The sequence below is a fragment of the Zingiber officinale genome, chromosome 4A (genome assembly GCF_018446385.1).
Source record: "Zingiber officinale cultivar Zhangliang chromosome 4A, Zo_v1.1, whole genome shotgun sequence".
NCBI lineage: Eukaryota > Viridiplantae > Streptophyta > Magnoliopsida > Zingiberales > Zingiberaceae > Zingiber > Zingiber officinale.
Genome location: NC_055992.1, coordinates 147345384 through 147359269, shown reverse-complemented (window position 1 = coordinate 147359269; position 13886 = coordinate 147345384). Strand labels below are relative to the sequence as shown.

Here is a 13886-nt window from a genome sequence, read left to right as displayed (position 1 = left end):
ACGGAGTCAATAGAAGAGGCTTGTAACCTCCTTTGTTTGGCCGATATTTCCGGAGATACGTTGAGGGTTTCTCACGGATTGCTATGTCACTTACACGCCTGACCATGAAAGGCGTGAAGTTTATTTAGACTGAGGATTTCAAGATCAGCTTCTAGGAGCTGAAGCGAAGACTAGTGTCGGCTTCGATTTTTGGTTTTTACTTTCTAGAGAGGACGGATTTGTCCTCTACACCGACACGTTTCTACAGGGTATGGGTGCTGTTCTGTTGCAGCACGGTTGAGTATTCTTATATACTTCTTGATAGTTGGGGGAGCCTGAGAAGAAAATACTCAGTTCATGATCTGGAGTTGACTGCTATTATTTTTGCCTGAAGATTTGGCGGCAGTACCTGTATGATATTACATTGAGATTCTCACTGACCATCGGAGTCTCAAATATCTGTTTCACTCAGAAGGAACTTAATCTTCGACCGAGGAGATAGATGGAGTTCCTGAAGGATTATGATTTTACCATTAGCTATCACCTGGGAAAAGCTAATGTGGTTGTCGATGCACTTAGCCAGAAGTCCAGAGGGACTTTAGCTTGCCACCGAGTTGTGGTCACAGATTTGATTCAGGGTTTATTCGAGTTAGACCTTGAGGAGCAGGGATAGACTGAGCAGGGTATTCTTATTGCCATAGATGCTCAGTCGTCGATCAGGACGAGAATCCGTGAGGCCCAGTTGTTGGAACCTTATAGAGCTCAACATGAGGCAGAGTTGATCCGTATTATCAGACGGAGGATGTTAGAGGCATAAGGCTGCCAGTAGAGTTATGCTGACCGGAGTCGGAGACTCATAGAGTTCTCCATTTGTGACCATGTATTTCTGCGAGTTTCACCCGTGAAAGGGGTGAAGAGATTTGGCCTCAGTGGTAAGCTAGCTCCGCGTTACATTGGTCCTTTCGAGATCTTGGAGAGGATCGGAGCGGTAGTTTACCATCTGACACTACCACCGTTCCGGACAGGTGTTCAAGACATATTTTGTGTATCTATGCTGAGAAGATACATAGTAGACCCAGCTCACGTGTTGGCTGATATTCCAGTTCCAGTTCAGCCTGACATTACTTATGAGGAGGTTCCGGTACGGATTTTTGGATCGAAAAGAGTGTAAGTTGTGGAACAAGACTATCCGGCTGGTTAAAGTCGGATGACAGCATCATTCAGACGAGGAGGCTACTTGGGAGCTTGAGGATACGATCCGAGCTCGATATCCCCATCTTTCCACTTGAGGTATGTGAATTATTTACCGTTCAGCATTTATACTTTATATCTGTTGTTAGTACTTGCTGATGGTAGATAACGAAATTTGGGGACCAAATTTTTATTAGTGGGGGAGAATGTAAAATACCGAAAATGATAAGGGAATTTTTCGGAATTTTTAGAAATTTTTTTTGGAAATTTTTTGGAGCTCGTATGGACAAGTTAATGGGGACAAAAACAGGGTCCGGGAAAGGCCTGTTTAGGCTACCCTATTTAAGAGAGGAAATGTATATATATTTCCTTTTCTTTTTATTTATTTATTTATTTTTATTTCTTTTTCCTTTATTAGTGTCGCCGTTTCCTTCCCCTTGCCGAACCGGAGCGCGCCTCGCATCCTCTCCGCGCACCCGACGCCGCCGACGCCTTCTCCTCCTTGCCCTAACAGCACCCCCTTGTTGCCCTAGCCGTGGGGATACCGAGCACAGGGCCGACCGAGCCCCCCATCCCGATCCTTTCCTCTTTGCTCCAAGTCGTGCCCTAGTGCTTTACTGCCGTCGCTGCTCCTCTGCACAGTGTCGGCCAGTGAACCCTAGCTCCGGTTGCCATCACCTCTGTGCCAACGGCCAACGCCACTGCTTCTCCTATGGGGCTTCTTCCAGATTCAACGAGGGACGAACCTTTGAGACACCCTCTCCTCTTCGGTATCAAGAGGAAGAGTTTTGTGTTCACCAAAACAGTACTTGGATCTCATTCATTCTGGAGAAATTTCAGATTAGGGTAAGTTGTTTGAATTATGGGTGTGATCCTTGAGGAATTGGGTCTGATATTGATTTTTGTCGTGTTAATTGTGATTTAGGTTTATCTGTTTGGGAGATTGGCAATTTATCCTTGCTCCGACTGTTGATTTACAGAAGCAACGTTTCCAATCAGATTTGGACAAGTTGTAGAGGTAATTTTGTGTATGTACTATATTTCATTTTTGTTGTGGACTGGTTAGGGTGCCGTAATTCTACATAATCGTGATATGTGGTTTGAGTGAATTTGGGTTTTAACCATTTTGTTGATGATTGATAGATAGGTTAATAACTAATGTTAACCTAGGTATACGTGTTGAATTAAGGAATGGATAAGATTATTAAATAGGTTTGGAGATTTTTATTTAGCTATATAGCTAAATACCTTATCTGTTTAATAACGCAGGACTCTGATTCGAGACCGTATCTCGACGGGTATCTTGATTCCCGGATTGGACCATTTTATCGGAGGCGGGTACTTTGACTTATGTCTTTTGATATGCATGATAATATGTTTAACATATAACAATAATTGTGTTATCTGTTTGTTTCGGTTGGTCGCTACATGATTAGTTACATGTTTGTTTGTTTATTTATGCTGCACTGCATGATATCTACCTGATCACATATGCTTTAGGTAGTGAATCAACCACATGCTATGATATGTTCTGGATCTAGGGTTTATTTGATACCCTATTTGATTGGTGTACCTTCTATTTGATACTTCTTCCAGTGGTACACACTTGTATCTACTTATATGGACTATGCCATGTTTTTAGTGTCATGCATCATGATTGCATGCTGTGCGATTGTCGGCTCCACTTTGGTTGAGCCCATCGCCAGTTACATGTACTGCACACACCACCCATGGATTAGTTGTATATCTGGCTGGAGTGTGGCGGTTCTGCTGTTTGGCTCCATTGGTCAGGTGACTCAGCGTGGTAGCCGGCAGTCAGTTCCGCTCTGTTTGGCTCCGTTGGCATTTAGGGTAGCAGCGTGGTAGCCCGCAGAGATTTCCTCCCCGTCGTTGTGTACCGGGAGATGAGAGCATTGAGCTCCCCCATTTATGATTTGGGGCCAGAGGACAGGAGTACTCCGACAGCATTCCGTCCACTCAGTCACTGTCAGGAGCAGTGATGTCCGAGTGCACGGTCACCATATGCATTTATTGCATTTTATTGTTGTGATTGCTGCACTTATATGCTACATTTGTATGGATGCATTTGATTGACATGCATACAGGATTATGATTTCTTCGGTCTGACGACTTGTTACCTTTGTACCTTGATCCCGGTTAGTACAGTTATCTCCTGATTTCGTTTCAGTTGCATTTATTCCTTCTCGTATTCAGGAGACATGATTAGTGTTGTCTGTTATTTGTTTTATTATGCATATCAGTTGTACCTGCTGAGTGTTGGACTCACCCCGCCTCCATTGTTGATATTTTCAGGTTGAGGCTGTTCGGAGCAGTTCCAGTCGCTGGCCCCCCATATGCACGTAGAGCCAGTTCTCTACTAGTTCGTTATTTGTTTTATTTTGGTCTTTTTCTATATCAAACTTTGTTTTAGTATTGTCTTTGGATTTTTCCTATGGATATTGTATGGAGTGATACCTTTTGATGGATTTTTGATATGATATTGGATTTCATTCTACTACGTGCCTGCCAGGACGGCAGAAGAGGTAAGTTCGTTGGATTTGAGCTTTACGTGTGTAGTGGAGTAGGGTGGATTTCGAGTCAGAGTCCTATTGTTATTGATTACTACTATTAACTGCGTGGTTGTGACAGCCAGAGGCTGAATATCTTTATAAACTGCGTGGTGTTTGTTTTTTTTATTTTTGTTATCATTCCAGCCGCCTGTGGCTGATGTATATGTGATATGTAGAAAGTTTCATATTGTCCGCCGTACAGGGGAGATGCTGCCGAAATTTCTTCGGACAGAGACTCCTCTGGGGCATGACAAGCAAAGATCGTAAAACTTGGGCTCTGATACCAAATAAATTGTCACGCCCCGGAGGAGTCCCTGTCCGAAGAAATTTCGGAAGCATCTCCCCTGTACGGCGGACAATCTGAAACTTTACTACATCACCATATACCTCAGCCACATGCGGCTGGAATAAGAACAATAATAAACAAACAATAACACAGATATCCACGCAGTTTATATCAATTTCAGCCTCTGGCTGACACAACCACGCAGTTTAATAGTAAACAAACTGAACAGTGATAATATGATTCAAAAACAACCCGACTCAACTACACTCATAAAGCACAAAACCGATGTCCTACTCCACTACACTCATAAAGCTCAAATCCGACGATAAAATCAACTTACCTCTTCTGCCGTCTAGGCAGGCGTGTAGTAAAACAAATCCAATAAAACTCATAGGCAATAAGAATCCATACAAGATCCGAATGTATCAACACAAACAAGTCCAAATAGTGCGATATCCATAACACAAAAACCATAATCCAAGTGTATCAAACAGAACTAGTCTGATAAAGAAAACCAAAAGATAAACCACACAAGCTCGCGGTCTGTAGGGGACTAGCGAATGGAACTCCTCCGGACAACATCAACCTGAAAAATAGCAACGGAGGAGGGTGTGAGTCCAACACTCAGCGGGTAACAACTGATATTTATAGTAAGGAAATAACATCTAGCACTAATCATGCGTACAGACTCCTGATGTAATAAAGGTAAATGCAAACTGAAATAAACAGAAGAATACTGTACTAACCAGGACCTGGTACAAGGATAAACAGTCCGAGAGGTATAGAAATCCTGTACGCATGTCAAGCATGGGCATCCAACCAATATGCAGCAAATAAATACAGCAAACACAATCACAAGAAATAAATGAATCAATGCCTATGATGCCAATGCAGTCATGGTCACCCCTGACGCCAGTCAGCCATCTCACACACAATGGTGGGACCGAGTGGGTAGAGCTGTGACAACCATGTACTCTGCATCACTACTCCTGATGAGTGACCGAGTGGACGGGATGCTGTCGGAGTACACACATACTCCTACCCCAAATCATAAATGGGGGAGCGCAATGCTCTCATCTCCCGGTACACGATGACAGGGAGGGATCTCGACGTGCTACCACGCTGCAATCACACTACCCATGAGCGGACCAACAGGAGCACCGAACGAGCAAACTGACGTGCTACCACGCTGCGTCACGCTACCCATGAGTGGACCAACGGAGCACCGAACAGTAATGAAACTGGCGATGTGCTCGACAATAATGGAGCAATCTATCACACAGCATGCAATCATGCGAATGGTGCATGACACTAATATACTGAACCAATCTATATACATATATGATGTGCACCATAGTCAATAAATCATATCAAGGGTACACAGATCAGATAAGGTATCACACCTAGGTTCTGAACATGGTGAAGCATGGTTATATCACTACCCCTATAAGCATGTATAATCAGGTAAGTAATAACATGAGATGCAAAACAAGCAATCAACCAAGCATGTAACAGGTATCGGGTAGTGACTAACCGAAATAAATAAGAAACATAATTATTTCTATTTGTTAAATTCACTACTATGCATATCAAGACATAAAGTCAAAAGTATCCGCCACTAATCGAAAAAATCCAATCCGATAATCGAGATACTCGTCTCGCGTCAAAATCCTGTGTCACCAATATATATATTTTTATTTTGCCAAAATTCTCATAAATAGCTAAATAAAATCTCTAACCCTAAATTAGGGTAAAACCCTAATCATATCACCATCATCCTTTCTATAACCAAACTACTACATACCAACATATTCTAACACTAATTCCAATACCTTCATTGATCAATTAAACCCAACTCGCCCACATCAATAATCCAACAGCCAAAGTACCAAAATCAATTACTAAAGTTAGTGTTTACCTATAATATAGCAGCAGGGCAGCAAAACACTCCCCTGTGATCTGTGAAGAAAGAGTTCACTGTTCCTTCATTAGCTCAACACCAACATCCATAATTAGCAAAATTATCCCTGAAATGCACTATTATCCGAAATTCAACTTACCTCAACCGTGACCTAAATCCACCGCAAGGAAGGGATGATCAAGAATAGAGAAAAATATCCAAGCTTTGATCTGAAAACATAGTAAGAACTGATCCGAGATCCTCCTCCTGGTCTAGAATAGCAAGAAGATCACAAGGGAAATCAATCACACGATCCCTAATTCCACAGCAAGTTAGATCGCCTACCTTAAGGATCACTGCTAGGGCAAAAGGTGGCGTCGCTGTGATAGACAGAGGGTGCTAGGGCACCTGGTGCGCTGGCGATGGATCGGCTCTGCTCCGTTCGGCCTCAGGTGGTGGCGACGCCTGATGCGGCTCGGGAAAGAGGAGAAGACAGCCATGAAGATGGCTAGGGCTCGCGGTGGCCGGCGCTAGGGCTGTGGAGTCGGCGTCGCTACTCCCTGTGGCGGCTGCGGCAGAAGGAAGGCTGGCGGTGTCTCGTCGGACCAGAGGAAGGGAGGGGAATCGGGAGGTGGCGTCGGCGGAGACGCTAGGGCACAGAGGTGGTGGCTCAGCACCTAGTGCAAATCGGCTGGTCGTGAGAGATGAGGGAGGGAGGAGGGTTCCGCTCGGGAAGGAGAAGAGAAGCAAGACCCTTGCCGAGGGGTTTTGTACTCGGGTGGGGGTGAAACCGTCGGCGCTGGTTAGGGTTTCGGCGTCGGCACGCGCGGGGGAAAAGGAAAACGGCACACGGCGTCAAAGAGAAACCGGAGGAAAAGAAAAAAAAATAAAGAAAAGAAATAAAAGAAAAGAAAAGAAAAAGTAAACTTTTCCTTGCTTAAATGGGTAGCCTAAACAAGCTTTCCCGGGCCCCGTTTTCATCCCCATTAACTCGTCTGTACGAGCTCCGAAAAATTTCCAAAAATTTCGAAAAATTCCCTTATTAATATTCGCCTATTTTCGATATTTTACAGGTCGGGTTGTTACAAGTACTTTACCTCTGCATGGGTCCAACCAGACCTTCATTTGTCTAGTCCCACTAGGATTTAGTCATTGCCTAGTTTTTAATCAGGACTTCACCTCTTATCAAGTAATCTGTACCTACACACTCGACAACAGTTATCAGTACAACACATAACTTTAAACTTAGTCATACTTTAAAATTTAAGTTTAATGTGGTGCCCCTAACAATAACAAAAAGATAGTGATCCAGTGTAAATTTAAAGTAATAATTTATAAGGTTGGAAAATGATGCAGTGATAGACAACCATCAAGCTATTTCATATATATTAAATCATATTAACCGATTAATGGCCCAATTACATTGAAATAGGTGAAACAATCTTAACAACTCGTGATAACCATTGCACTTATACAATTTAACCAAATCAAGATGGATTATGGCATACCTTTAACTTGCTAAGTTCTCAATTAATATATATATATTAGTAGATATAGTGATGTACAACACTTTCATATATTATTCAAAGAGCTTAGACGATTACATTTAGCTTAGACATCCATCTCAAATTTAGTAATAAGAAATTTTATTCAAGGAATTCAATATGAATATGGTTGGGCAATGTACAATAGGACTCAGAATTTAGCATCCTCATATTGAAAACCAAAGAAAATTAAACAACTAATCAATATCTTGCATGCACCACTACTCCTTTGCTAAGATTATTACATCCACGTACTAAATTTAAAAGCACTCTTTGTAAATCGATTGAGCATCGAGCTTGGGAAGTACATGCCTGCAATCAGAAAATGTTGATCATATATTACTTAATTTTGTGGTTATATTCAAATTATAATTATCTTATTACTAAGATCTTTCTTACCTTATGTGTTATTGTCAGGACATCAAGAGCATCACAATATCCTTTCGCAAATAAGCCTCAAAATGTAGTCGCAACGGACGACACTTTTTGGAGACTTATTTTGGATATATCTCCTCCAAATTCTTCAAATAAGATCAATGTATTGGGCCCTTTGGTTGTGAAGTATCTGGGAACGTGATACCTATTTAAAATTATGCTCTTAGGACCAATGTAAAATCATTGCACAAGAAGAGATATGCATCTCGAATTAATATCCACATTTTCTTCCTGAGATTTTTTTAAAAAATCCTTAAACAATTCATATCAATATTAACTGAAAAAAATATAATGAGAAACAAAAAAAATAAAACAAGTTCTCAAGTGCAAGCTATTTAAGATGGAATATTTTAAATATAAACATTTAGTTGATGTTCTTTTAATATTATATTGTGTAGCCTTATGGAGGGGTGAATACAATATTTGACATGATCAAAATTTAGCTAAGTACTAAAAAGTTGTAGTAGTTTGTACTTAATAAAACTTGTCTGAATGTCTCAGTTACTAGAGTTTACTATCTTGCAAACCTATTAAAATCACAATGAAGTTTCACGGAAAAATATATGACTTTTTACCATAATTTTATAATATTTAAATGTATTATAGAACTTAAGTATCCAAAATTAAAATGATTGAGACACTTACCATCTTTGAGAAGGCTTTCCACAATCAGTTCTACATCTGTTTGAGTCATACTCATGCTTGTAATCACAAGGTCCACATCCTTCATCATCAGCGATGAAGGATGGCCAATATCGACCAATGCTATGTCCATTCACCCAAGCATACCCTTTTCCCATGCCTTGCAAATCGAGTACCAAAGCATCTTTTCCCTCAGGAACCTCAAATATAGTCTGTGATAAAAAAAAATAACAACTATTTCATAATTGTAATTTAAAAAAATATGACCAAATTAAGTATATGACTATAGTAGTTCAACAAAAACAATTTAAAATTATAATGTGAATTTGTGTTTATAATAGAAAGACTAAAAATGTCTTACCTTATACCATATAAGCGGTCTATTAATAGGTAGATGACCAGAAAACCATTTGATACTATGTTGTTGTGATGGCAAGTACAATTTCTCATCCTCTCCATTCAACCCAATCTTAGAACAATTATAGAATGGTTTCAAGAATTTTTGTAACACACAGTATAATTTTTAAATGAATCTTCTAAAATATGTACTTGATGGTACCTTATATGTCCATGTGTTTGATGTCAAGTTGATTGTTGCATTTCCGTATCCAATAAGGTTGACTGGACCACCATCGATTCCGGCCCTTTGTAAATCAAAATATGCTCCATAATTCTAACCAGTGCAACAAACATAATACAATATTGTTAGCAAGGTTTTAATTCCAAGAACCAGTTGGAAGAAAAATAAAATAAATAAGATTAATGGTTTTAAAAATGTTTTTCCATTAAAACAAAGATATTGTAAAACCAAAACAAGTAACTTTATGTAAAAAGTAATATTGAGATACAATCTTTATCTTAAAATGTGTTATTCTAAGATATACAAGAAAAAACTTTTGTGCTTAGTGTCATGAGAGAAAGAAAAATAGTAGAATATTTTCCCCCTTCATATCAAATTAGGATCTTTCAAATATGTTCATAACATTTTTAATTTTCACGCTATACTATTTTAATTCACAATTTCCTTAATTATTGGATGTATGATCACAATTGTTTGAAAAAAAAAAAAAGAAAAATTTCATCTTTTCATATATTTTGACGAATATTAATAAAATATCTTGTTGACTATAATAAATAATATAGAATAAAAACATGTTCAATAGAAGGAAATACAAACCGCAAGTCCGTTTGTAGAACTAAGAAGGGCTATGTAATTGTGCCCTTTTCGCAATTTTGTTGTCTGCTCAAAGACAAACTCATACGCTCCATTCACAGCATATTGTGAACCTGGTTGATAAACTTCATTAGATTCTTCTCTAAAATTTTCACCCTAGCTAGTAATCATCAATAATTTGACAAATAAATAAATATTTAATCAAAAATTTTTTGCATCATTTTACTAATCTAAAATTTAGACAACTAGAAATAATAGTCAATTAGATTCAATAATTAATCAAAAAGGTATAGATGGAACTTCAATGATGGAGATTATTAAGTAGAACACCATATAACATTGAGAATAAACTAGAAAAGAATGATCACCTATAAAGTGCTTGTTAACAAAAGCATGAATAATATGCCCTTTTGTATTAACATGAAGCTTCATTTTCTTGCTCCAATATTGGCGGAACTTGTTCAAATCAATTCTGTAACATGTGGAAGAATAAATCATAGTTATGTCACCTACAATTGCTCCGAAAGGGACAAATCAAAAGTGAGTTCTTTATTCTCTTTTGCACAAGTAAATTATCATATTTTTCAATCCTATGTGGAAACCTACAAAAATTGATTTAATTGATATAAAAACCAATTACCTAGTCATGTACCATAGGAAATCACTAGTATCACCAGTAGTCAGGATCTGCTCTAATAGAGAGTTGTTAGAAAATGATCCTTTTTCATGAATAGTGGTCAGTATCTCAGGCCGCCATTGCCATTTGAAAATTGATTCAGTAGGCTTTGTGACTATTAAAGTGGTTGGAGCATTCACCTGCTTTCATGGAGAGTAGTCTTTAAGAATAAAAAATTAATTATCCCTCAACATGCAACAAGGTGACTAAGTTTGATTTATTTATAGATAATAATTTCACTTCTCAAGAATTTTTCTCATATATTTTGTTACAAATGTTAATTGTATATCACATCAATTACAAACATGTTAGCCTTTCAAAAGATGCCTCAATATTACCTTAGCAGTGTTATACACTTCTTTCTCACAATTAGGAAGGACACTGATAGATTTGGAAGGGACAAAATATATCTTTCCATTATATGTCAGGTTGGTATCAGTTGATTGATTAGCATTTATCAAAAAACAACCATCACTAATCCCATTTGCAATGTATTTCGTCACCTGCAATTTAGTAGTATAACATTATTTTCTATGAACAAGTCAAAATATTATCTTATGTATGAAGTAAGCAGTAGACATACTGTTAATCCAGCTCCTAAGTTTGTAGTATTGGCAACTCCATATACGAGAACCTTTTCCATTGCTTTTATGGCATTATGCAATTGCTCTAAGTGTCCCCACTTGGGTTGCCTTATATTCCCTATATTTAGGATAAGAAAAGAATCATGCAAGTCACTAATTTTTAACAATGTCTTGGATTAAGTAAAAATAATTTGTCTTTTGGATAATAAATGTTGTAAAAATGGATTAATGAAATGTATACCATATTCATCTAGAGGAGCGTCATAATCATACGACGTTACTATATATGGGCCTCCCAATGTCCGACCAAAGTTTGTTCCTCCATGATACTGGAAATAATTATGCTATTACCACATGAATTTCAGAAAATATTGAAAATAAATAATGATGTGTGAGGAACTAATGTAAGTTAGTAAGTAACAATGAAACATTAGTTATAGATTTCAAACCATATAATAGTTTTGAAAAGTTCCTCCGGATGCAAAAAAGTTTGCAACGGCATAAGCTATGTCCTCGACAGGCCTATGTGGTTTACTTTGACCCCAATCTTGAAACCTGCGCAATTCACCATTTAGTTATTTCATATTTTATTTAGGAAGTGTAATACTCATTATAATTATAAAAAAAAAACTAAACTTACCATCCAGTCCAATTCTCTGTCCACATTTTAGGGCTAGTTGGACGATTTGGTGTAAACTTGTCACAGTAGAAACCATTACAAGTGTTTATCTGTAAAGAAGGAGAACAAATATATGCAATTTACACCAAATGAATTAATTTTGTTTTGTCATGATAGATGCACCTATAGATTGTTCAAAATGATCTTGATTTCATGATTGTACATAGGCTCATTTGATTAACAATTTTATCATTTACCTTATTATAAAAATACTTGCAAGAGGGAAGTTAGCCCATATAATTCATAATAAAATTTTAGTCATGTTACCTTGATGCTTTCAAATTAAAATATTTAAGAATTATGCATTTACCATAGGAGGTGGGGCATCCGCTTGTTGGCACATTATCCATGGCACACCTATATTAAGTGTTTCTGCCAAGTTTGCACACCATTGGATATATCGTTTCCCAGCAGATCCATACTTGTCCATGATATTGCCATACTCATTTTCAATCTGAGGAGTACATGTCACAAGTTTAGTTGGTCTTTCAATGATAATGAAAATGGTTAGAGGGCATTGCAACTTTGGTACACAAGGTATAAAAGATGACAAAGTAATTAATAATCAAATTAACTACATAATTTTATGGTATCTATTCAAATTTTGTCTAAGATAGCTACTATTCTAAGTTAACTACATAATTAAAAATATATGTAGAAGTTTGAAGAAGACATGCATGGAATTGAAAGAAGAATTAACATTTGGAAGTGTCTTCTTTTATTTTCTTAGAGCATACTTGGGCTATGATGATCGGTCCACCTTGTGATGCAAAGAGACGTTCATTCTTGACCATGTTAACAATCAAAGTGGTGAAATTTTGCATCTCAGCCTACACAATATCAGATGGTAACATAAACAAGTAATCTAAAAAATTAAGAGTTGAATTCAAGAGTCAAGCTAAGTGCATATGATAGTACCTTAAATATTTCATTATCAGTTCTCATTTCAACTCCTGGAATTTGGTGTAGCCACACAGGAAACCCACTGAGAGGAGCCAAAACAATTTTCATATATTCTAGCTAGCATCATACATGGAAATAATATTATGCAAATGAAGTTGTTTAGGTTACCCATAATTCCATTCAGCACAAACATATGGTCCGATTCTAAGAATTGCAAAAAGGCCTGCATCTTCCACAATCTTGATGAACTTGATAAAGTCCAAGTTTCCATTAAAATTGTACTGTTGGGAGTAGAGAAAAATAGACAAAGGTTAGGAAGGTTATCACATTTACAATATAGGCACATGATGCATCACAATAAGGGTAGTTAAAAATTAAACCTCTCTTTTGGTAGGCTCATGAGCATTCCAAAAGATATATGTCTCAATGGCATCGAGTCCTCCCTCCTTTGCTTTTTGAATGAGGCCTGGCCACATCTGAAAGAAACCAAAATTCATAAAAACTTGTCACTTTAGCATATGCAAAATATGTTGGATTGAAAGGATAAGGCTGGTGGGAAGGAAGATGCTTATCTTCAATTTGTTTGCTTATATTGATAATCGAGTTGATATGGAATGGGAATATCAAACATAAATACAAACAATGAAAAAAAATTTATCTTTATTCGTGACTAAAAAGGAAGTAATATGACATCTTAAAATAATTATATTACCTTAATAACTATTTAGTTTAAATGCTTATTTTAATAGTATAATTATTTAAGAAACTATTCTATGTATAACCATATTTACGAAGTTAAATGGTTAAACTTTTATGTAGAATTTTAAAAAATATTTTATACATAAAAATTGTTCCATAAATATTAAAAAGATATGCACTATACATGAGACAAAGCATATTGTAATCAAAATACTTAAAATAAAAGTTTGCATGTGAGACAATGTAATAGGACTTACGTCAGGAGTGCTGCGTGGATAATGAATTGAACCTGAGATGAGAACTCGTCTTTCTCCATTAATGATAATTGCTCTCCCATCATAGGTAACATTTGCTGCTAAGGATGACGAAATTAAAAAACAAACAATGAGTAGTAACAATAAAGTACTTGTTGTTGTCACCATTGTGATAATTAACATCACACACATCATCCTTCCACCCTCTTGGAGATTTATATAGAGGAATTATTTTGGATAAGTCCTTGGCATGGTTTATGTGTTGTCATTGTCCGTTTCTTTAGCTATTGACAAATTTTTCTAGACATTTTTAGATTGTTTTGTTAGCCATAAACTTCCAATATTTATCTACCACGTAGATTAAAATAGA

At 37.3% G+C, this 13886-nt stretch overlaps 1 protein-coding gene and 1 long non-coding RNA gene across 2 annotated transcripts; one reads left to right on the top strand and one right to left on the bottom strand.

The window, feature by feature from the left end:
- Nucleotides 1–1989: 1989 nt before the first annotated feature.
- On the top strand, nt 1990–2532 carry LOC121973764. The gene is made up of 3 exons (XR_006109753.1): nt 1990–2016; nt 2096–2188; nt 2440–2532. It is a non-coding gene; the product is annotated as an uncharacterized LOC121973764 (long non-coding RNA).
- A 5394-nt stretch (nt 2533–7926) lies between these two features.
- LOC121972906 (beta-galactosidase-like) lies at nt 7927–13684 on the bottom strand. The gene is made up of 18 exons (XM_042524522.1): nt 13520–13684; nt 12944–13039; nt 12732–12844; nt 12579–12645; nt 12398–12490; nt 11971–12114; nt 11622–11710; nt 11431–11536; nt 11223–11310; nt 10981–11099; nt 10736–10900; nt 10362–10537; nt 10090–10193; nt 9725–9834; nt 9107–9220; nt 8909–9016; nt 8551–8759; nt 7927–8050 (listed from the first exon to the last, which is right to left on the bottom strand). Exons 1-18 carry the CDS (start codon nt 13682–13684, stop codon nt 7927–7929), a joined length of 2190 nt encoding a protein of 729 aa, XP_042380456.1.
- Nucleotides 13685–13886: the final 202 nt, after the last annotated feature.

Excerpts from the sequence above, each read along its gene's own strand:
- LOC121972906 (XM_042524522.1), bottom strand. The coding sequence starts at position 13,684 with ATGGTGACAACAACAAGTACTTTATTGTTACTACTCATTGTTTGTTTT. Across the intron at positions 12,845-12,943 it reads ATGAGCCTACCAAAAGAGAG|TACAATTTTAATGGAAACTT; the intron begins GTTTAATTTTTA and ends TACTCCCAACAG. Across the intron at positions 8,051-8,550 it reads GGAAAGCCTTCTCAAAGATG|GTATCACGTTCCCAGATACT; the intron begins GTAAGTGTCTCA and ends AATTTTAAATAG.